Here is a 25,721-nt window from a genome sequence, read left to right as displayed (position 1 = left end):
CACATGAAAAGGCGATTGTCTATAATTGGAAATTATCATGACAGTTCAAGGTAGATTGAACTAGAAAGAATAGAGGAATATCTGGAAAGAAAACAATATAATAACATAAGTGTAAAGTAATAATAGTTTGGATAAGGCTAGATTAGTCATAAAATGTTAATAGTACTCTATAGAGAAAAATTAAATTACAAATCACCTGAGATTTTGATCCATAAGCAATAGGCAGAATTCAGGAAATAATGCTCATGTCTCCAAGGATTAAATGACATCATTTAATTTAAGCAAGAGGGCTGGGGATTTAGCTCAGTGGTTTCGCTGCCTGCTGCACAAGCGCAAGGACCCGAGTTCGATCTCCAGTACCACAAAAAAAAATAATAATAATAATAATAACAATTTAAGCAAGAAATATAGTGAATGTAGAATGGACTCAAGGGTAAGAGATCTCCTGCTTGTGAAGCTCAGTTTTAACACTTGTGTGTTAATTGTTAGAAAGCTCTACATACCTAGATATGATGTATGCTTTGGGGAACTACTAATTTAAAATTATGGGGTTTTGGCTGTATTATGTCACCTTAGCTTAAGAAACATTAAAATATAAGAATTTCTAATTAAGAAGAAAATATAAGTATTTCTAAAAGTAGAGAAATTTAGTATAGAACAGGATTTATGAAAATAATTAGATTGGTAATTAGCTATTTTAATTGGTCAGTTTTCAGAAAAATAGCTTAACTCCAAACATGTAAATGTTCAAAATGGCTTGAATAATGTATGAAGATAAGAAAAATATTAAAACTCCAAACAAAAATGGACTTACATTCTGCCAACATTCCTACTGCCTTACATTTTTTCAGTCTGCACTCTTGACATTTTCTACGCATGTACATGTCCATTTCACAATGACCACCATTCTTGCAATTATATACTGCATTCTTGGTGATGCTACGTCGAAAAAAACCTAATAATAAACAAATTTTTAGATTTTAATATACATATTTTAGTTACTTGTCATTTGTAATAATGTATGTCTTCATAGTAGAGTTAAGTAATCCAGTTGACCTAAATTATTTCAATAAAATGTTTTTCCCTTAATAAAAAGGTTTGGTTAATATACATTTATCTGAAAATTTAATTAATCCTTTCCTAGCTGCTATGTTTTATTCCATGGTTATTCCTTGTAATTATCACATCTGGAAATTAAACTGAATAGCTATTTCACACTAAGACAACAGCCTGTTCTAGTATGATTGGGCCTGCATGGTGGGACATGCCTGTAATCCCAGCACTTGGGAAGCTGAGTCAGGAAGATCGCCATAAATCTGAAACCTTGTGTCAAAAAAAAAAACCCACACTATTTTAATATGGTTACAATATATCACCATAAAGCATTTCTAAAATTGTGTTTCATAGAATATAAAGCTCCCTTGAAGCATCTCTCAAGGTTCCCTTAAAAGAATATGTGGTCGTGTGAAATAAAACTACAAGAAAAATATTTTTCCTTCTTCACTTTTCCACTTCAAGCCTCTAAATTAGAAATATTCCTCCAAACTTGCTCCTCTGTCCATCTCCCTTCTTTATCACTTCCCAGATGAGAAAGTGTGGCAGTTTATATGGTCTGAGACACAGAAGGAGCCAAGATTGGTGGGAGAAAGGATGCTTTTTCTCTTTTACTTCCTAAACCCAGTACAGCAGTTCCTCTTGCTATTTTCTCCTTTTTTCATTTGTTTGTTTCTTAGTTTTTGTTTTTGTTTTTGTTTTTTTTGGGGGGGGGGTTGTTTTTGTTTTGGTTGTGTTTGAGACAGGATCTTGCTATGTGGTTCAGGCTGGCCTGGAGCTCATTATGTAGCCCAGCTGCCCTCAAACTCCTAGTGATCCTCCTGCCTCAGCCACCTGAGTGCTGGGATTATAGGCATGTACCACCACACCCAGCTCTTCTTTATTCTTGCTCTATGCAGTAATCCCTTCTAGCTTTCTCTCCTTCCCTTCAGAACAATAAAGTTTATCAGTGTGGTCAATGCTCCTCTTTAAAGCCTACCAGGTCTTTTTCAGTAGACACTTGAGAGCAGAAACTTCCTATTTTAGATTCAACAAAGGGAACAGAAAGCTCAGCTTGGGTTTTTAGAACTATACCTCAGTGTTCAACCGAGTTTTAATAGCAAGAGCCTGCATTTCAAGAATAAAAAATATTTGCCCAGCTATTCTGTTTACAAAACTGTTACCTCATTTAACTGTTCTTTACCAGAGTGAGTTGTAAGCTTCTGACAGTAAAATTTCACTCTGAACCTCTAATAAACATGTTTAGCCATCCTACCTAGGCCTAATCATTTTCAGCTCCAGTCTCAAACACTGTGAAGGAGTGGGAGAGGTAGTACTAGAGATCAAAACCAGGCCCTCATGCAGGTTGTGCCTCTAGCCTTGCTCTTGTACATTTAAAAGAATGCAAATATGCTTCAAAATCCTCAAAACTGTTCAAAATCAGAGACTATTTGACTCTACAAATTCTGTTATTAGTATTGGTCTTCACATTCAGACTTCCAACTTGCTTTCAAACAGGAATTTCAAAAAATAGAATCTTAGAAATTATTTAATTCAAATTCCTTCTAACTGCATGAATTATATCAACCACATAAAAAGATATACTAGTCAACATTCGAGCTGGACACAGTGGCGCCCTCCTGTAATCTCAGCACTCTGGAAAGCTGAGGAGGCAGGATCAAAAGTTCAAACCCAACTGAGGCAATTTAGCAACTTAGAGAGGGGTGGGGGGGCATAGCTCAGTGCCCCAGCACAGCAAAAGGAGGAGGAAGAAGAAAAAGGAGAAGGAGGAAATTGAAAATTAAACCTAAACTTACTTTTCATTTTCATGTCTTTCATCCCATGAATTGATCCCTTTAAACATGTCATGATCCTCTCTGATTTTGTTTTTCACACTTTACTAAGAAGAGTATTCTCACCCGCCTAGTGTTTCGTGACTGTTCAGTGGACCCTAAGATTTCAGTTTTGTGTTAACTTGATCCTTACCTTTACAACCTTCACAGGTAAGTGCATTATAATGATATCCTGATGCTTTATCACCACAAACCACGCAGACTTCCTCTTGTCCTTTCATTCGCAAAGAACAAGTTGGTCTGGACCTTTTCATTCTAGGGTATCCATCTTCCCCATCATGAGTCACCACAAAAGTGGGTTTATTTAATTCACATGGATCAAATACACACTGTCCATCATCACTGTACTGTTGATTCAAGCAATAGGTGTTGCAATTACTTTGTAAAGATTGAGACTGCAAAACTGGAGGCAACTGAGTCGTAGGATAATGACAATAAGGTGATTCTTGAAAATCAGTGTCGTGCTGCTGATAATTGACTTGTTCTGGCAAAATCTCTAGTTTTATTAACAAAACAGAATAAATGATGAAAAGTCAAAATTTCATAATTGCTTTCAAACTTCAAAGTGTTTCACACTCAACAAACAGGGTTAGTTCAACATGTTCACTCTATCCCAGGGGTTTGCTGTCCAGCACGCTGGACATACAGTAAAAAAAAGTATAATACACGATAAATGCTACCATCCCGGAGGCATGCAGGGGTTTAAACTGGAAGAAAGGGAAATCATTATCTGACCCTTGCAAAAGAAAAAAAGAAAAAGAAAAACTGAAACACAACTTTACTAGTTATCTAATCAGAAAGCCCTATTACTATATCTTAACACTCTCCTTTGCCTTTTGTAGCCTGATTTAAATTACTAATTACATTTTGTTATTTATCTGAGGATACCTACTTTTTTTTACCTACTTTGTAATATTATGTTTTGGTGGTGGGGGTTGTTTGTTTTTTGAGGCAGTCTTACTATGTAGGCCAGGATGGCCTTGAATTCCCAGCTATCTTCCTGCCTCAGCCTCCCAAGTGCTACGACTACAGATGTGCACCACCACACCCAACTAATTAAACATATTCTCGTTCATACAGTTTAGATAACACTATCTGTAAATAAAAGCATATGATGTCTGAATAACATAAACTTATTTTCCCCAAAATTCTACCACTAAGACTGATAAAAAGCATAATTTTTATTACTTCACATAACTTACAATCTTATAGCACCCACTATAATTAATGCTAGGTATTGAATGCATACCAAATAATCTGAGGTAAGAGAAAAATGATCAGTAAAATAATGTGGCTTTAAAGAAGAAGAAGAGGGGCCGGGGATTTAGCTCAGTGGTTCTGCTATCTGCCTCGCAAGCAAGCGCAAGGTCCTGAGTTCCATCTCCGGTACCAAAAACAAAAACAAAAAACTGTATGTAAGATTAACTTTATAGTATCTCCTTGGTCTTTTGGTAGAAAATTTTTATTGTTTTTTGCATTGTTTTCTCTCTCTTTCCATTTTGCAAGATTCTTATATTAAGACTAAAATTTTTAAGTATGAATAGCTATTGTGAATGGTATTAACTAAATTGCATAAAAATTAGCTTTAGCTAACCACTAAAAATAACTTCGAATTTGCATATTAATTTCTTTTTTAAAAGTTAAGTAATATTTGCACCTGTATACAATGCCTCCCATCTTTTTTCCCATTCTCCCTCTCCCCCCAAGTCCTCCTCCCCTCCCTATGTATAAAAGCTTTGTTTCCATTTTTCTCTTCTATTTTCACTTTTTCTTTTCTTGTCCCTTCCTTCCTTTCTCCCTCTCCCCTCCCTTGTTCCCCTTCCCATTTGAACATTTTCTTCCCATTTCCCAATATCTATTATACATTTTAGTCCTTATTTCCGTATTGTGTACAGGTGCAAATTCCCTATGATGAGTGTTATCATTATGTATGTCAAAAAGGTACCAATTAATGTTTTTGCTATTTTAAAAAATAAAAATAAAAAAGTTAAAGAGTCACCATAAAAAAATTAAATAAAATTTTAGATTATTGTGCCTTTCTCTCATTATCTTTGACTCTGGATTACAATATATGACTGATTCTTGAAATGTATTATTTTCTCTCATAGGGAATAACTGAAGGTCATTTGTTCATTTGTTAATTTTTTTTGGAAGAAAATCTCTGTAGTTAACCATAACACCCCCCAAAAATGTTTTACTATTTTATTGTATTTGTTACGAACCGTAGAACTGCACAGGTTCAGCAAGACAGTGCCCATCAGCTGTAGTGACATAAGTATATGCCATTCTCTAGTCCAATTAGCACTGCTTCATTCACTTCAGACAATGCTGCACATTTCAGAATAAAACCTGATGGAAAAAAATTTTGCAGACAATTTGAGAGGGTAATTGTTAAATTAGTATGATTTTATAAAATTACAATGGAGCTTTTAAAAATAAAAAATTTAGCAGAACTTAGATTTATATTTATACTTTAATTGGGAAATATTGCTTTTTCATATCTCTATATACCATATTATTTAATATTTAATTAAAAATATTTTTTCAATATCTTTTTGCTCAACACTTTACAAATAGCATAATAAATCTTTGTAGTAATCATTATAACTCTTGAAAGTGGACTAAGATTTGAAATCAGGCCTCATACACTGTTTTCACCACTCATGTTATTTATTAAACCTCCCTAAACCTTAGCTTCCTCTTTTGAAAAACAGAAGTAGTAAAATCTTTCAGAATTGTTGAATTTAATTAGTGTATTAAAACCCAACACAATTCCCAAGATTATTATTCTAGTGGTTTCCTGATTCCCAAGATTATTGATTCCCAAGATTATTAGACTTTTTCACAAATATGGAGGAATTAAATAATAGAAAAACAATAGCTTTTATAGCATTTTTAATCTTCCAAATTTTTTGTCATAGTATTATAGGCAACTAACTTAGATAGAAGTTAATATACAGTCAGAAAGAACCTGGGCTCTCAAGGAGGTCAGAATTGTGGCTGGAGGCGCATCTAAAGAAGAACAGGCCTCATGATAAAGATGCAATGGCCAGGCCTACATGCCTTCCTAATGCATAGACAGCAACTTGGAATTATTCTGTAATTAGCACCACCTGGTCCAGGAAGTGCAGATAGGCATCAGTCACCCAAGTGGGTGATCGGAGCATTTGGACACATTCTTTCCCAAAAATGCCTTTGTTCTTTCCACGTACCCTTGCTGTGTGACTCATTTCCCTATTGGATAAATATTGGCTAAGCAGCTATACTTGTAATCCTACAGGTTGATTATAGTTTGAGCCACATGGTACCCACATCGTGACTTTACTATATAAATTATCCCTGACAAAGAGCCTCAGTGCTACCCACTCGGGATCCCTCCTGTCTCTTAGGAGCCATCTCTCAATAAACCTTTCCTGATCTTAACCCCCATTGTTCTTTGCAATTCATTCTTCATTTTCAGGGGACACATACTGGGCACATCTGACATCTAGTAGGTTGGGAGTTATATTTCTCCTATATCAATAGCACTGTGACATGTTAAACATTCAATCATTGATTTTGGTTCTGCTTGACTAGTCACAACTCTTTATTACTTACTAAAAAATGTGTTTTACTTTTACTAATAACCCTAAAAATGTAAAATATCATGAGGAAAAATTATCAAAATCTAAATCATCATCTATAGGAAAACTATTTTTGTTATGTTCTAGGAAAGAATTCCAGAAAGGATATATCATTGAATAGAATTAAACAGGAACTCACAATTTAAGGAAATTAGAAGTTATTGAAGAAAATAAAAATCCCTCTAGAGTGCATTATATTTTATAGCTTTATCCTCTCCATTAGAAGACAAAGATTATTTTTCACCTTTAAAAGAACCAAATAAAGAAGAAAATTGGTTGTATATCATACAAAAAGATATACATACATGACAAACTTCTGAGATAGCTTCTGAGATTACTGAAAAACCATGTACAAATGTGATAGTTTCATGGCTAAGATTTCTGCATCCATGAAGATGATTCAACTAATAATATATCTAAAATTTGTCTTTCTTATTATCTAGTAGTACCTAGGTTTCTTTAAAAGCTCTTGAATCTCCCAGTCCTCTGCTAGCATAGCAACAATACTATAGAATATATATTGGATGTAACAGCTGAAACAAGAAAAGTTCCTCCAAATAAGTGTATTTTCAATATGAAGCTTTCCTTGAAAAGTAAAGACCATTATCAATTGCATCAAACAGAGCACAGGTACTATTTTTCCTCTACTACAAATCAATTGGTGCTATATGAATAGAATTGTACATACTATTGGTTTAATTTTTGTGATACTTTTTAGAAATACTTCTGTTCAGTTCTTTCCAACCTTCTCTTTGAATCTTAATTAGATCTTAGACCATTATAAATGAATTAGAAAACTTGAAGCTATTATTTACCCTCCTTTTAAAATTGCCACATTTACCATTAAATTTCACATAATACAATATTAAAGATCTGAAGAAAATTGAAAATTAAAAAGCATTAAGTACTGCTTAGATATAGACTTCACTGACAGAGAATTTAGTTGAAAGTATAGACCAAACTAGAGGCAATATATTAAACAAAAATGGTAATATCTTGATAAACATGCACATACCTTATAATAATGCCACTATTATCAATAACAGTGTTTTTAAACCAAGTCCTTCCACTACTGGTAAATAAATACCTGAAATAATGCTTACACAGTTCTGGTTATACTCCATTATATATGGGACATGTACATAAATAAACCTATATTTTAAAAGATGCCTTTAAAATCAAGTGTGGTGATGCACACCTGTAGTCCCAGCACTTGGAGGTTAAGTCAGGAGAATTACTGCAAGTTTGAGGCCAACCTGGGCTATACAAAAAGTTCAAGGGAAATCTGAACTACATAGTGAGACCCTGTCTCAAAAAAAACCAAAAAGAAAAATAAGATGCCTTTAAAATATGAAATATCTATCTTTTATATGCTTGCAATAATATTTGCACTATTTTTACATATTTTTCACTAATTAAATTTTAATCCAGACCATGTTTAGTAGAAGAATTATATGTGCATAGTAAAATAAATCATTTGAAAATAGTGTTCATAAAATTAGTTTTAAAATATTTAAATAAATTATTAGTAACAGAGAGGTATGTAATCAAAAACTTTCTATCACAATAAGAAGTTGTGATGGGTCTAGAAAGATTGTTTCATCTTTTCCAGTAAATATTTATTTAAAACAAAATAATTTATTAAAATAGGAGCTTTTTTTTAGTATTAAATTCTTTTATTGATACATTGTAGGTATACAACACAATTACATTTCTCATTGGGAATTGTACTTTTATATAATGCATCTTGGTTCTTATTTTTTCCCCATTCCTAGCCCTCCCTTCACCCGCTCCACCCTTCCCTAAAATAGGAGCTTTTATAAGGAGGATCAACTTGTCATGAACAGAATCTGTTTTTTCTTTATAAATATAATTTTCATTGAAAGTTGTATTTTTAACAGATTATAATGGTTATCCTGCTGAGAAGATGCTTGATTCTATAAATGAGTCTACATTTTCTCTGCCATAAGCAAAAATTGTTTTTAGTAAACTTTTAGCTATTAAACCTTTAACAGCAAAAACATTGATTCCTAAGAATTAAATCTACATACTGGAGAATTTCACATTTTTTATACTTTACTCTTGTAAAATATTTCACTTGGATTATTAATAAATGAATCCCATGAATTTATACAACTGAAAAGTAGACTGTTTCAGAAGGAAAACAATTTAGTTTCATAGCAACCTCTTCTAAAAGAATGATACATGAGGTCTTAAGATAGATGCCGAGTGGCCTCTTCCTGATTGAAGAAAAGATGTGGAGCGGACTGCTGTCTCCTGGCTTAAATGAAACTGATATTGAGTCAAATTCTGAAGATGAGGCCACACCACAGAACTTTGATCATAACTTACAGGAAGATAAAGAGGCTAGGACCATTAAAGAAAGAGAAATCTCAGGTTTGTCAGCAGATAAACCAAAAACCAAAACAGAGGCCAAAGCAAATGCATATGAAGAGTGCCCTTCTGGAATTCCCTTAAATATGTGGAACAAATTTCAAGAATTGCAGGGCCAGGGATTTAGCTCAGTGGTTTGGCCGCCTGCTGTGCAAGCAAGCTCAAGGACCCAAGTTCAATCCCTGGTACCAAAAAAAAAAAAAAAAAAGAATTGCATAAAAAACATTCTGAACAGAAAACTTCAGCCTCAAGATTCAGAGTGAGAAAGAGAAAACACTCCAGAAGAGGTAAATTGAAGAATGAAGGGCCGGGGATTTAGCTCAGTGGTTTCGCCGCCTGCTGTGCAAGCTCAAGAACCCGAGTTTGATCTCCGGTACCAAAAAAAAAAAAAAAAAAAAGAATGAAAAAGAATCTCCTAGTGAGCAGTCCTTAAATGAAACCCAGTGGAAGGAGCTTACTCGTGCTTCGGAGCCAATAATAGATTTGAACCCCTTCTAAAAAGAAAAAAGGTTGAAAAGTCTGGCCTTGAAAAAGAGGACAGACCTGGCTGTGGAGGAGGGTGGGATGTTGAGAAGGCTGAGGAACTCAGCAACCAGCTAGCTACTGGAGAGCTTGGTGTAAAAATTGCCAAAGCAATTGCCTGTCACAAGTTTATAAAAGCCAAAAAGGAGGCTGAAAACTTTCAGGCTGCTCAAAAAAAGAAGAAACTCACATGGGGGGTTGAAGCAAGAAGAGATGGAAACCAAAAGCAACATGGCATATATGCAACTGGGCAGAATTCTTCAAGGCATATGTAGACTTGTATGCTTAATTTACAGAAAAGATTTTTTTGCTTAGGTTAAATATGTCAGGAAATTGATAAAAGTAGGGAAAAGTAAGCATAAATCTTGGGAGTTAATTTCAGCTCTTTTAAGTTTTTTTCTAAGGAGTTCATTCTATTGAAGTGATGGAATGAAGTATTTTGTTATTTATGTAAGAAATCTAAGCATACATACAGGAAAAGAAGATAGGATTTTATTTATTTGTATAGATTTACAGTATAAAATCAATTTTACTTTTTATCTGTCTGGTATAGCACAGCCTATGAGATCCTTGTACTTTCTTATCTGTTCTTAGCATAACTGCACTTTTTCTAGAATTACATTTTTAAGATTGGCTTTTGTTTAAAATGGATTAGTTATAAGTGTAAAAAAGTCTCACTTCATGCTATCTTTCCAAATGATTGTAATTACCTTAGTGCTATCAAAACAATTATTGATTTTTTATTGGAAGCAATGGTATTGTTATTTCATAGTCTCATATAAAAGCAGTTGATTAAAAAATAAAAATAAAATACAAGAATGATACATAATCATAAAAAGTTTTTTCATCAGAGGGCTTCTTAAGCCAAAATTCTTTAGTCAAAATTTATAGGAACCAAGGGAAATGAAAATAATATATTTCAACAATAACACAAATCAGGGTTTGTTTGTTCCTTTAAAAGGGTATATTGTAGGCTATAGAGTGTGTTTTACACTGTGAAATCTTTACATACAGCTTTATATGTCAGCTAATTGAAATAAAATCTACTTATAAAATACACGCTTATAAAAAGTACAGCTCAGAATATTCAGTCTGCAACTATCACCATCATCTAATTCCAGAGCACTCTGATCACTACCAAATCTCATATCCATTAGCAGTCACTCTTCAACCCATCTTCCCCCCAATATGTGGCAATCATTAATCTACTTTCTTTATGCATAGATTTGCCTCTTTCAAACATTTCATATAAATGGATCCATATAGTTCTATATATAGCTTTAAATTTTAAAAGCAAGTAATATTTGTCAAGTAAGTTTCATAGATTAAGAAAGAAACAGAAAGAGAAAAGAGACTAAAATTTAGAAAATTAATGACTATGAAATTAATATTTTAGGTATTTCAAGGGCCGGGTATTTAGCTCAGTGGCACCAGCACCTGCCTCGCAAGTGCAAGGTCCCGAGTTTGATCCCTGGTACATATGTATATACACAATGTAGTTCAGAGATATAGAAATATATTTCATATCTATTTCTATAGTTTCAAGTAACTTTCATAGTTATATCATCATAGCAGTTTCAGCAGAGATGTAATTCCCTGAATACACATTTATCACGTGTTATTTTATTGATATGCTCTTGGTTTAAAACCAAAGTCCATTTAGCAAATATTATTATTAAGCAGTTTATATTATTACATTCAAATGTCCACTAAAGTCCATCTACAATGGAAAATTGCCTTAACATTCTTTAGAGGAGAATCTAATTACTATATAACCTACCTCATTTAATCACATTTCTTATATTTAAAGAGCACATTTTAAAAGGGGGAAATACCTTTTATAATGTGACTCTCATAATAACCATCAATTACTTGGCTTTGCAAAAATTAATTTTTGATAGTGGCAATTTTGGATCTCAAAAATACTTTTTTATTAATGGATTACAATTTAGTAGTAGCTTCAAGTAAATTTCCAGCAAAAATTGACAATTCTATTTCATTTAGAGAACATAAAATTATAAAATTTTCTCATTTTAGGGAAGATAAAATACTCACAATTAGGTGATGTTACTATAGACTGTCTTTTTCCTCCCAGAATGAGTACAGATAGAGTTAGCAGCTACTCCAGCTATCCAACTGGAGCACGCTGGACATTTCCCTATTTATCAAGGGGTGTAAAGAACACTGCATACACTCAGGCTTAAGCTCCAGACACTCCACAGAGCAACACTTCCCCTCTATCTCAGAGAAAAACTTCCCCTTCCTCTCTTGGGTCAAAACAAGGGCAATTACAAGCTGACATAAATCAAAAAATAACTGGACCATCAGGGAGAGAGGCCTTCAGGGCCTTTAGGACACACTCTCCCAGAGTTCCTTATGTTTACTTAATAAATATCTTGTTTTCGTTGTTGAATTTGACATTACAAAACATTGGGTCTCTGCAAACTAAAGTCTAACATATACAGAAAGGGGGAAAAGCCTCATTAACTGAAATTCCATTAATGCAGACCCTGGGACAATTTAAGCTGAAGTTGAACTGAATTACCTACAGAAATCTTTGAATTACCTACAGAAAAAGATGTTAAGTCAAGCAGAAGCATGAATAATAATTCATAAATTTACACAATGTTATATAAGCATAAATATCTTAATCCAATTGTCTGTTTTCGTTTTTGTTTTTTGGCTAAGAAAAAATGGCAACACAAATAAATATTACTATTGTTAAACTTCTCATAGCTAATTAGTAGCAGAGATTAGACTCACTAAAAATCCAAACAGCTGAACAGGCTGCATAAATAACTTCCTTATGGCTTTTTTTAAAATGTCACTCAGATTAACAAAGTCTGTTGGATACTTGGCTGATGGTCATCCTTTTACAATATCCCAGAGGAGGCAAGATTACAAGCGGTTCTGCCACTGAACACTAGTTTTCCTGGTCAAATCTCCTCTAACCTGATGACTCATCTGTTTGACTCCAGGGTTCATTCTCAGTCCAGTTTCTAACTGTGCAACAACTATATTCTTGCAGAATTATTTAAGGACCGGTGTACTACCGGGAAGAATTCATGATGAATCTGTAAGTCATATCACATGAAACTGTGTTTACTTTTTAATGTTTTCTTTTTCTTTTTTTTTTTTTGGTACTGGGGATTGAACTCGGGTCCTTGTGCTTGCGCAGCAGGCGGCAAAACCACTGAGCTAAATCCCTGGCCCCAATTTTTTTTTTTGGGGGGGGTACTGGGGATCGAACTCAGGACCTTGCGCTAGCAAGGCAGGCGCCAGAACCACTGAGCTAAATCCCTGGCCCACGTGTGTTTACTTTTTAATAATAAGCCTTGTATATTTGAAATTTTTAGTCAGTGAACCAATGAATAATGATCACCACATTATAATTCATTTGTATCCATTCTAAAATATTCCACAAATGGGCTCCAAATTATGCCTTTAAAGAATTAACAGCTGGGGATTTAGCTCAGTGGTTCTACCACCTGCCTTGCAAGTGCAAGGTCCTGAGTTCAATCCCTGGTACCAAGAAAAAATTAACACTCTACTAGTAATCCTAAATTAAAAATGGCAAAACAGCCGGGGATTTAGCTCAGTGGTTTCACCGCCTGCTGCACAAGTGCAAAGACCTGAGTTCGATCCCTGGTACCAAAAAAAAAGGCAAAACAAATGTCTTGAACAAAATATCTAACTTCTAAATATTTGTCAGGTGCATTTTTTGTGGCTGTTTTTCTTTGTGTGTTTTGTCTTTTTTTTTTTGGTAGGGCTGTGTGTGTGTGTGTGTGTGTGTGTGTGTGTGTGTGTGTGTGTGTGATTTGAGACAGGATCTTGCTATGTAACCCAGGCTGACTTCGAACACCCTGTCCTCCTGCTTCAGCCTACTGACTGCTGGTATTACAGACACATCAACCACAATTGGCTTAGGAACATATATTTCTTAAGAGAACACTTTTAAAACAACTTTAGCCCTTTAATTATTAATTTACAAACATAAGACTGATTTTTAAATTACTTTTATTATTGAGATAGTTTCCAATTTTAATCTCTATTTGAGAGCAGAATTATTAGTTTCTGCATTCAGATGGATATCTTTAAACTCGGTGATTCAAACTTTTCATTAATTCTATCATCTTGATCATCCACACTCTCAATTCCACCCTAACAACCCAAAATTATTCTGAAATCATTATCATATAAATAAAATGAATGAGTGAAGCCTACTATGATAAACTTCTTTGGAAACTCAAGTATGTCCATTACCTTTAAGCTAGGACTATATACATCTTAAATATTGACGGGCATGATTTAATTTCTTATGGTACAGACTATATTTGAAATATTCCATTTCACTGGAAATCAGTTTCCATGTTTAGTTTTACAAAAGATAATTCATTCCAAGTCAATATAGTTACAGATATTTATATGTATGTTCCCGGTTTATAATAATGCCGAAAACATGCTGTGGTAGCTGGGCATGGTGGTGCACTCCTGTAATCCCAGCACTCAGGAGGCTGAGGCAGGAGTGCCATGAGTTCAAGGCCAGCCTGGGCTACAATAGTGAGTTCAAGGCCAACCTGAACTACACAATGAAACCCTGTCTCAAAAAAAAAAAACAGAAAGGAACCAGGAGAGTGAGCCGGAAACCCAGCCAGTGAGGACCCCCAGGCTTGCCCAGCAGCTTCCAGCTTGGCCGTGTGGGCGTCTGCAACAACAGCCCCACCCCACCCGTTCACCTCTTGGCTGTACAGCTACTTGGATCCGTACTACAGAGGCACAGGGGAGCATAAAGGCCATTGTTCTGAGCTTCAGAAGTGAACAACAGAAAGAGGGCCTCTCTCAGGCTCCCTGATGAAAACTGAAGCCCACTGTAAAAATAAAGAGAATCTCTGCAATGAAGGCACACCAGACCACCGTGCTTGGTAAGTTGGAGGGATCATCACCTCCCATCAGAACCTGGACTATCTTCAGGGGAAAGGCAGCTGGAATCTGCAGTAGAACCTTGCAGAGTTCAACCCTCCTGGAGGACAGGGAGCTCAACTTGGGACTTATAGCCAGAAATCTGCCTGAATCTCACCAGTCTGTGACTGGGTTAATGAGACTCATTGACTTATAACTGCACAGTGCTCCCCACATTGTCTATTGTGATAGCAGAGACATACCCTAAAGTAGGCCCTTCATTTTTGTCTTTTATTTGTTATTTTCAAAATTACCACCTTTTTTTGCTCTTATTTTTAATTTTTTTTCTTCTTTGCTACTCTTTTAAAATTTTTATTTTTCTCTTTTTTCTTTCTTTTCTCTTTTCTTTCTCTCTCTCTCCGCCTCACTCCCTTCCTGTCCCACATTGTTCTTCATCTCCCTTTGTGTTCCTGTTCTGCCCCTAATTCTTATTTCTTCTTTATCATTTTTTTCTTCTTTTTCCTTCTCTTTCCTGTGCCCTCTGGCCTCATGGCTAACCTTCCCCTATCCTTCTACTTACCTATTCCTCCCTCTCAACTCCTTCTAACTCTGCATCCCGAAGCATAAAGTTGCTATATTGAAGAGTTTATTCACTGTAAACATATGCTGGGTTGGTCCTTGATTTTGATTTAATTCACACAGTTAAAGGTGATAGATTAATAACTACCACAAATTGTCATTTTCTAAGAGGTACTTGATCCTGTTGTGTTGCTGATTGTATCACTTGGGCTAAGGTGTTGTGATTAATCTAATCAGTTGTCCTTCCTGGTATAATGAAAATGAGACAGCCTCAGAGCCATTAGAGACTCAAAACCTAAAGACCAGCTATATCTGGAAGACACCTCTGAGAAGCAATCATTCCATAAGTGATCTAAATACATCAACAAAGATATTTACAATAAGCAAATTCAAAGTATCAACTCAGGAATTAAACCAAGGACAGTACCAAAAACAAAAATGAGAAGACATATAAGTAAGGCACAAACTCACACTTTCACTTCACAAAAGGCAAATTCTGGGGGAAACGAGGTGGAAAAGTCTCATAATCAACCACCTGGACACCCTGAACTGATATCACAGGAAGTAACAAAACAGATGAATGAAAAATTCAAAAGAAAAATTCAAAACAGAAATAATTTCCCAGATAACTACAGAGATGGTGAGCAGAATGAAAGACATGATTAGAGGCTCTAGAACAGAAACAGATTAAAAAAATAGATGAGCTCAGAAACATGCTGGAAGCCATAAATGCCCAGCATGAGAAAGAAATGGAAACTACGATTGCTCAACATAAGAAAGAAATGGAGGGCCGGGAATTTAGCTCAGTGGTTCTGCCGCCTGCCTCTCAAGTGGAAGGACCTGAGTTCAATCTTGGGTACCAAAAAAAAAGAAAGAAATGGAATCCATGAAACAGATTCAAACAGATATTCAGGAGATTAAAAACTCCATTGAAAGCATGCAGAGCAGATTAAGGGAATCTGAAGATAGAATATCAGATATAGAAGATAGGATTGCAGTTAAGGACCATGAAAACAGAGATCTCTTCAAAATGGTAAGGGACCATGAGAAATCAATCCAGAGCTGCTAGATGACACAAAGAAGAATAACATAAGACTGATAGGAGTCCACAGAAAAAACAGGAAAAAATACAATTGACATAAAAACTGTTCACAGAAGTAATAGTAGAAAACTTCCCAGACAGAGGAGGAGAATTGGACATACAGATAAGTGAGGCATATAGAACTCCAACTAGCCATGATCAAAAAAAATCTACACATGCACATATAATAGTCAAGATCCCAGAAACCCAACAGAAGAACAAAATCCTACAGGCAGTTAGAGAAAAGAAACAAATCACCTACAAAGGAAAGCCCATCCAAACCACAGAAGACTTCTCAACACAAACCCTCAAGTCAAGGAGAGCCTGGAGTGAAGTATTTCAAGCCCTAAAAGAAAATAACTTCCAATTTAGACTGTTGTATCCTGCAAAATTATCTTTCAAAATCAATGGGGAACTTAGATACTTCCCCGACAAAGAACACTTGAGAAATTTCATGAACACCAAACCAGCACTCCAAACAATTCAAGCAATATCCTAGAAAAGATAATAAAGGTCACAACTCCATGAGGCCCAACAGAAGGAAGCCACCAGGCAAGGTAAGACACTAAAGAGAAAGGGGGAAAAAATAAGAAATAAAAGAGCCAACAACAGTAAAACATCATGATAATGATGAGTCAATTATCTATCAATTGTAACTCTCGATGTTAATGGCCTCAATTCACTTCACCAATCAAAAGAAATAGACTGGCAGAATGGATTAAGAATCAAAATCCAGCAATATGCTGTATACAAGAAACACACCTAACTCAAAAAGAAATTCATAGACTGAAAGTAAAAGGATGAAAAACAGTTCCCATGCCACAGGAACCCAGAAAAAAGCAAGGTTAGCAATCTTATTTGCAGACAAAGTAAATTTCAAACCAAAACTAATTAAGAGAGACAAAGATGGTCACTACATCCTTGTGAAGGGAACAATCCAAGAGGAAGAGATGACAATCCTAAATATATATGCACCAAATATGAATGCCCCCAACTATACAAAACAAATATTAATGGACATGAAAAATCAAATAAGCACTAATACAATTGTAGTGGGGGACTTCAATACCCCACTATCACAAATAGACAGATCATCTAGACAAAAAATTAACAATGAAATTTTAGAACTGAACCAAGCTAGTGAATAAACAGACTTAATAGATGTTTACAGAGTGTTCCACCCCACAAAATCAGAATACACATTCTTTTCAGCTGCACATGGGTCATTCTCAAAAATAGACCACATGCTAGCTCATAGGACATGTCTAAGTAAATGTAAAAGAACTGAAGTTACCCTCTGTATATTATCAGACCATAGTGCAATAAAATTGGAGGTCAAAAACAGAAGAAATCGCAAAACTCCCCCAAACACATGGAAATTGAATAACACCCTCCTGAACAACCAATAGGTGACAGAGGAAATTAAAGAAGAAATTAGACAGTTTCTACAAGTAAAGGATAATGCCAGTACAACATACAGGAATCTATGGGACACAATGAAAGCAGTTTTACAAGGGAGATTCATAGCCATAAATGCCCATATTAGGAAAACAGAGAGAACTCAGATAAATAACCTAATACAGAATCACAAACTCCTAGAAAAAGAAGAGCATAATAAACCCAAAGCTCATACAAGAAAGGAAATTATAAAGATCAGAGCAGAAATCAATGCAATGGAGACTAAGAGAATGATACAAAAAGTTAATGAATCAAAGAGTTGGTTTTTTGAAAGAAAAAATAAAATCGATAAACCTTTAGCCAGCCTTATCAAAAAAAGGAAAGAAAAGGCTCAAATCCACACAATTAAAAGTGAAAAAGGGGAAGTTACAACAGACCCAGCAGAAATTCAGAGGATCATCAATACCTACTTTGAGAACCTGTACTCTAATAAAATGGAAAACACAGAAGAAATGGACAGATACCTAGATACATATGAATTGCCAAAGTTGAATGAAGAAGATATAGAAATTGTAAACACCCCAATTACAATCAGTGAAATTGAAAATCTAATAAAAAAATTTACCAACAAAGAAAACCCCAGGTCCTGATGGCTTCACTGCTGAATTCTACAGGACATTTAAAGAAAAACTATCACCATTTCTCTTTAAACTCATCAAGGAAATTGAAAGGGAAGCAATACTTCCAAATTCATTGCTGGAAGCAAGTGTTACTTTGATTTCAAAACCAGGGAAAGACCCAACCCAAAAGAGAACTACAGACCAATCTCCCTAATGAACATAGATGAAAAAATCCTCAACAAGATACTGACAAAGGGAATACAGAGGATCATCAAGAAGATCATACACCCTGACTAAGTCGGATTTATCCCAGGGATGCAAGGATGGTTCAACATTCATAAATCACTAAATGTAATACACTATATTAACAGAGTCAAGGACAAAAACCACATGATCATCACAATAGATGCACAAAAGGCATTTGACAAAATCCAACACCCATTCATGATAAAAACCCTACAGAAAATTGGAATAGAAGGTCTTTATCTCAACCTTATTAAGGCTATTGATGAAAAACCAAAAGCCAAAACATCATACTAAATGGTCAAAAACTGAAAACTTTCATGCCAAAATCAGGAACAAGACAAGGATGCGCATTATCACCACTCCTGTTCAATATAGTTCTGGAAACATTAGCCACAGCAATTAGAAAAGAGAAAGAAATAAAAGGAATAAAGATAGGAAAGGAAGAAGCTACAGATGAAAACAACACTGAGATTTCACCTCACCCCAGAAAGAATGGCTGCTATCAAGAAATCAACAAATAAAAAATGCTGGCAAGGTTGTGGGGAGAAAGGAACCCTTCTCCATTGCTGGTGGGAGTGCAGGCTCGTGCAGGCTCGTGCAACCACTGTGGAAATCAGTATGGAGATACCTCAAAGAACTAGGAATAGAGGTCCCATTTGACTCAGCTATTCCCCTGCTGGGTATCTTCACAAAAGAATTAAAAGAATCATACCACAGTGATATATGTGCACCCATGTTCATAGCAGCACAGTTTGTAATAGCTAAAGCTTGGAAGCAGCCCAAATGCCCATCAACTGGAAATAGGATAAAGAAAATGTGGGGGTTTTTAAAATAAAATGGAGTACTACTCAGCCATAAAGAATGAAAAACTAGAGTCATTTATAGCTAAATGGATGCATATAGAGGCCATACTCTTAAGTGAAATAAATAGGACACACATGTGTAAATACCAAATAGTTTCACTAGTGTGAGAAACTGATAGTGTAAACAAGGGTTAAAATGATTATAATGAATAATTCAAATTTTGAAATAGGAAAAAAGGTCCAAAGACAAAGGAGTGAAGGGAGGGGACGGGGAAAGGAAAAGAGGGAAAGGAAAAACTATGAGAAATGAAAAAAAAATGGAAATGAAATCTATGTAAATAGGGAAGGGTGGAGGCAGTGAAGGGTGCACAGGTAATGGGGAAAAAAAAATAAGAACCAAGATATATCATGTACAGGTACAAACAGCCAATGATAAATGTAAACGAATTGTATACCTAAAATGTACCAATAAAAGAACTAAATTTAAAAAAAAGAAAGGAAGAAGCTAAACAGTCATTATTTGCTGATGATATGATACTTTACATAGAAGACCCAAAAAACTCCGCCAAAAGACTTCTAGACCTAATTGACAGATTCAGTAGAGTAGCTGGATATAAGGTCAACACTCAAAAAACAATAGCCTTCTTATACACAAATAGCAGACTCACTGAGAGAGAAATTAGGGAAACAATTCCTTTTACAATAGCATCCCAAAATATGAAATACCTAGGAATCAACCTAACAAAGGAAGCAAAAGACCCCTACACTGAAAAGTACAGCACGCTGAAAAAAGGAGATCGAGGAGGATATAAGAAAATGGAAAGACATCCCTTGTTCCTGGGTAGGAAGAACCAATATAGTGCAAATGGCCATGCTTCTAAAACTGCTATATAGATTTAATGCAATCCCAATTGAAATTCCAACAATATGCTTCACAGAACTAGAGAAAACAATCCAAAAATTCATTTGGAACCAGAAAAGACCTAGAATAGCAAAAGCAATTCTAGGCAACAGAGACATGGCTGGGGGTATCACAATCCCCAACTTGAAACTATACTACAAAGCTACTGTGCCATAAACAGCATGGTACTGGGAAAGAAACAGACCCAAGGATCAGTGGAATAGATTAGAAGATGCAGAAACAACTCCAGACATACTCAGCCACCTCATCTTTGACAAAGGAGCCAACCACCCTCACTGGAGGAAAGATAGCCTATTTAATAAATGGTGTTGGAAAAACTGGATTTCAACCTGCCAAAGATTAAAACTAGACTTATACCTATCACCATGCACTAAACTAAGATTGAAGTGGATTAAAGATCTAAATATTAAGACAGAAACACTAAACTTGCTGGAACATAAGTTAGGTAGAACTCTTGAAGACATTGGCATAGGAAAAGACTGTATGAACAAAACCTCAGTAGCATGAGAACTAGCACAAAGAATCAACAACTGGGATCTCATCTTATTTAAAAGCTTCTGCACTGCAAGAGAAACCACCAACAGAGCTAACAGACAACCTACAATGTGAAAAAAAAATTTTAGCAGCTGTACCTCAGACAAAGGTTTACTATCTAGAATATATAAAGAATTGAAAAATATCAGACCCCCCCCAAATCCAAAGACCCAATTCAAAAATGGGCATCTGAAATGAACAGACATTTCTCAAAGAAGTAAAAGCAGCAAACAAATATATGAAAAAATGTCCAACATCACTGGTCATTCAAGAGATGCAGATGAAAACAACACTGAGATTCCACCTCATCCCAGAAAGAATGGCTGCTATCAAGAAATCAACCAATAACAAATGCTGGCGGGGCTGGGAGGAGAAAGGAACCCTTCTCCATTGTTGTTGGGAGTGCAGACTGGTGCAACCACTGTGGAAATCAGTGTGGAGATACCTCAAGAACTAGGGCTAGGGTTCCCATTTGACCCAGCTATTCCCCTGCTGGGGATCTTCCCCAAAGAATTAAAAGAATCATACCACAGCGATATATGTGCACCCATGTTTATAGCGGCACAGTTTGTAATAGCTAAAGCTTGGAAATAGCCCAAGTGCCCATCAACTGGAAACTGGATAAAGAAGATGTGGTTTTTTTATAAAATGGAGTACTACTCAGCCATAAAGAACAAGAAATTAGAGACATTTATAGCTAAGTGGATGCATATTGAGGCCATACTCTTAAGTGAAATAAATAGGACATACGTGTAAATACCGAATAGTTTCTTTAGTATGAGAAACTGAAAGTATAAATAAGGATGAAAATGATTAAAACGAATAATTGATAATTTGAAATAGGAAAAGGTTCAAAAGTGTAGGGGTGGTGGGAGGGGAAGGGGAAAGGGAAGAAGGGAAAGGAAAAATTAGGAGGTAAAGAAAGAAACATGGAAATGAAATCTATGTAAATAGGGAAGGGTGGAGGGGATGAAGGGCGCACAGGTAATGGGGAAAAAAATAAGAACCAAGATACATCATGTACAGACCACCCAATGATAAATGTAAACATACTGTATACCTAAAATGCACCAATAAAAGAATTTTTTTAAAAAAAGAAAGAAAAAGGAAAATGACATACTGTGATTAGTATGTTACTCATTCCAAAGTACTTAAAAATACATGTAAATATATGTCAACATTTTTAAAAAGTGAAAACAGAACATATTATTAAATTTTTCATAGGTTATTGTTACTTGAGCATCCTAATTGTAACCACATAGTTCACTGACATACCATAATAAGCATAAATGGTGAAATCTCTTGAAGTTTACTTTTTTATACTGTCATTCAATATACAGGTATCCTAAATAGATATAGCAATGTAAGATAAATATTGTTGCCTTGTCAGCAATGATCTAAAGATTTACAAATTTCACCCACTTGTTTTATTTATTTTAATTTTAATTTATTTACTTTACTTTATTTACTGATGGATATGTAATAATATCTCATGGTTTTAATTTGCTTTTCTCTCATGATTAATCAGGCTGAACATCTTTTCATGTGTTTGCAACCTGTATACCCTCTTTTTCCTGTTTTCTCATTGGATTGTTCATATTTTTACTGTTGATTTTTGAAGTTTCTTTATATATCCTAAATCTAGTCTTTCGTTACATATGTGATTTGCATTTTTATGGTCAACAGCTTTTCTTTTCTTCCTCTTCACAAGGTCTTTTGCAAAACAAAAATCTTTAATTTTGATGAACTCTATTTTGTCAAATTTTTCTCCTATAGATCTTACTTTTGATGTTAAATCCAAATACTATTTGCCTAACCCTTTTAGCTTTCTGTTCTGTTCCATTGATCTATGTTTTGTCTCTCCACTGCTATATCACACTGTTTTCATTACTGTAGCTACATAGGAAATCTTACTATTGTGTAGAGGGATTCTTCCCACTTTATCCCTCTTTATCAATATTGTTTTAGTCACTCTAGAACTTATGTTTTTGAATAATCTTCAGAATGTCTATTGCTACCAAAAATAACTCACCAGGATTTCTATAGGATTATTTTAAACCTATTGATCAGTTTAAGGAAAATTGACATCTTTACTATGTTGAATCTTCAGATCCATTAACATGATAATCTCTCTGTTTAGGGCTTTTTAATATCTTTCTTCATGATTTTCAGAATATACATTCTGTACATATTAAGTATATACCTAAAGATTTCATTTTCTTTGTAGTGATTGTAATGATATTGCTTTTAATTTCAGTTAATTCATGTTCAGTATAAGTATCTAAAAATGTGATTGCATTTTTTGTGTGTTGCCTTGAATCTTGCAAACTCGCTGAATTGATTTGTTTTTAGATGGGATTTATTTTTATTCCTGGGAATATAAACTATCGGGTCCTGGCCTCAAGCCTCGATCTCCTGCAAGGCAATATGACAGAAGGTGAAAGAAAGAAAGACACAGAAACAAGACTTAAACAGATGGCAAGGATCTGGGATAGGCCATGCTGAACATGTGGTGATGAGGGCGAGCATATGGTGAGGACCACAAACAACCAGGTCTATTGGTACGGATTATAGAGCCATGGGTAAGAATAGGGTAGAGGGACTCATGTGACATCAGTGATATCAGCTGATACAGGCAAAGCTTGTAGAAAGGAGCAATAGCCATACTTGCAGAAGGAGCAGAATAGACCAAAGGTGGGTTATGGTTAACTAGTAAGTCACTGAAAACAATTAAGGGTTGAGCAGCTCTGGGGGTGGAATGTGGATTGGGGCAGTTATCTCACTAGGAACCCTGCAGCTTCACAGATCGAGACTTAGACCTCAGCCACAGCCATTGGCACGGAAGCTGTACTAGCCTGTTCCACCATCCGACATGCTCCTGTGAGTCACATAGGCTTCGGTCCAGCTCTGAGTACATTATAGACAGTTATGGGGGGAAATGCCTACTCCATATTACAGCCTGCTCTCACTTTAGTCATGGTAGTCTGCAACAATAAACAATCGTGTCATGAGCAAATAGAAATATTTTTATTTCTTCCTTTCCAGTCTGTCTGCCATGTGTGGTGGTGCAAGCCTATAGTCCCAGCACTTGGGAGGCTTGGGCAGGAAGATTGTTGTGAGTTTGAGGCCAGCCTGGGCTACACAGTGAATACAAAGCCAGCCTGAACTACATAGTAAGTACCCTATCTCAAAAAAAAAAAATCTATCTACCTTTCATTTCCTTTTCTTGATTTATTGCAATGACTAGAACTTCAGTATCATGCTGAAAAATGGTGGCTTTTTTCCTAATCTTGAGAGAAGGCATTCAGTCTTTGCCACTGTGATGTTAACTGCAGAACTTTTATAGATTATCTTTATTAAGTTGAGATCATTCTCCTCTATTCCTAACTTTCTGAGTGAATTAATTTTTTTAAATTTTGACCTTGATTAAAACTATATGACATGCCACTCAGGCATGTCAGCCTACAAAGCAGGCTAGGAAATTATTATTACATTTCCCAAAGTATAAACAGAGATGTTTATTGTGGTAAATGTTAGGTAAGCCACTTCATAGTTTCTGCCACATTAGGGATGATGGAGGGTAAGGAATAATGGGTAACTTCCAGGTTTCTAATCTAGGATTATATTAAAGTTTACTGCCAGGCATAATGTTGCAGGTATGTAATCCCAGCACTCAGGAGCCTGAGGCAGGAGGATCGCCACAAGTTGGAGACCAGCCTGGGGTACATAATGAGTCCAAATCCAGTCTGAACTACATAGCAAGATCTTGTCTTAAAAAAATAAAATTAAGTTTACTGAGATGAATAAGATGAAAGTTAAAGTTTTTAACCAAAAAGCAAATCAATTTTACACATGTTAAGATAATGGTTGTGAAACATCTAGAATGTCAATCAGAAAATTTGATATTTGATGCTGGAATTTAGCAAAGAGGTTAGTTGTAGAGGTAATAGGAAATGTTCAAGATACTGGGTATTGATGCTATTTAAAACCATAAAACATATAAGAACACCTGGAAAGAAGGAAGTAGTAGGACCTGGCCTTGAGGAACATCAATATTTAAATGTTACTTGGAGAGTGAACTTGCAAAATAGATTGAGTAGCTTAGAAGGTAAAATAAAAAACCAAAAGAGACTTATCAAAGAAATGAAGGGGAATATGTTTCATGAAAAGGTATTCAATAGAACAGAATACCAGTGTGGAGTTAAATAAGATGAAAGAAAATTTTCCACTAAATTTTGCAACATGAAACTTGATGGTTATGAGACAGAAAAGAAGTACTTATCAAGATACATCATGTAAAGGTACAAGATCCCAATGGTGAATGTATTGTATACCTAAAATGTACCAATAAACTTAATAGAAACAAAAAAGAAAAAAGAAAAGAAAAGAAGCACTTGTTTCTCTCATTTTTCTCTGTGCCAGCTAGAGGAGGGATATGGCTTGACCAGTGGCTGGTATGCCTTTTGCTTCCCTTTGTCCGCCCCCTGGTACCCCAACTCCTGGGACAGTTTGCTTCAGTGTCCTCTCTGGCTATCAAACTGTCATTTTCCATGCAACATGAGTGCAGTCAGCCAGCATGGCCTGGCTCCCCACTCCCACAAGCTGCTCCTGGAAGCACCAGGCCTCTCCCCCTCCCACCACTTCACTGGATACTGTTCCCTGAGGGCACCCTGGGGTGGCTAAGATCAGGAAGGGAGGGATCTTATTTACATACTCGACATTCACAACAAGCCATCCAGAAGATTCTCTGGTTTCAACCCTCATCCTCACCCACATAAGCCTGAAAACTGCTACACAGGTAGTACTTCCCAGGCACTTCTTCAGATTTTAGTCCAGATGGGCTCTCTCCTGTATACTAGTTCCACTGTTACAATAAAGACTTAATGTGGTGTTCCTGTAAACCTGCTTATGATTTATTTCTCAGGTAGCACAGACAGAGTGGTTGGTTTCCGAAGAAAGACAAACTCTAAGAGCTGTTAACACCAAAAAACTCCAGAAAGCAGCAGCCAGTGGAGGCCAGCAGCAGCAACCAGCTCCTAGTAGAACTGACCTATGGTGTCCAGCACAAGCTGGCACTGAAAGGTGGTGGCCAGCAGCAGCAGCAGAGACTCAGCAACCAGTAGAGCTGGTTGTGTCAACTGTTGGCATTCAGCTTTCCTTGTGTCACCTGGTGACATTAGGGCCACCAGCAGAGCTGCACTTTGCCAATTCATGA

The 25,721-nt window shown here is 35.7% G+C and overlaps 1 protein-coding gene and 1 pseudogene across 3 annotated transcripts in view; one reads left to right on the top strand and one right to left on the bottom strand.

The window, feature by feature from the left end:
- LOC101718819 (bile acid receptor-like) overlaps nt 1–11,618 on the bottom strand; it is a 27,829-nt gene extending 16,211 nt beyond the window's left edge. Inside the window, exons 1-4 of one of the 3 annotated variants that reach the window (XM_087213294.1) lie at nt 11,480–11,618; nt 5,108–5,234; nt 3,019–3,381; nt 815–955 (exon numbers count right to left, since the gene is read on the bottom strand). In XM_087213294.1, coding sequence (XP_087069420.1) covers nt 815–955; nt 3,019–3,381; nt 5,108–5,171 — 568 coding nt within the window. In that variant the 5' untranslated portion in view covers nt 5,172–5,234; nt 11,480–11,618. The remainder of the gene's footprint in view (nt 1–814; nt 956–3,018; nt 3,382–5,107; nt 5,235–11,479) is intronic. The other 2 variants (XM_087213293.1, XM_004854123.4) reach the window with 2 other exon arrangements.
- On the top strand, nt 8,764–25,721 carry LOC101718466 (protein FAM204A-like; annotated as a pseudogene).

Source organism: Heterocephalus glaber, unplaced genomic scaffold (assembly GCF_053883595.1).
Source record: "Heterocephalus glaber isolate CG9 unplaced genomic scaffold, H.glaber_assembly_v1.0 deba00001442, whole genome shotgun sequence".
NCBI lineage: Eukaryota > Metazoa > Chordata > Mammalia > Rodentia > Bathyergidae > Heterocephalus > Heterocephalus glaber.
Note: the sequence above shows the minus strand (reverse complement) of the source record. Positions and strands in the feature narration are given on the sequence as shown.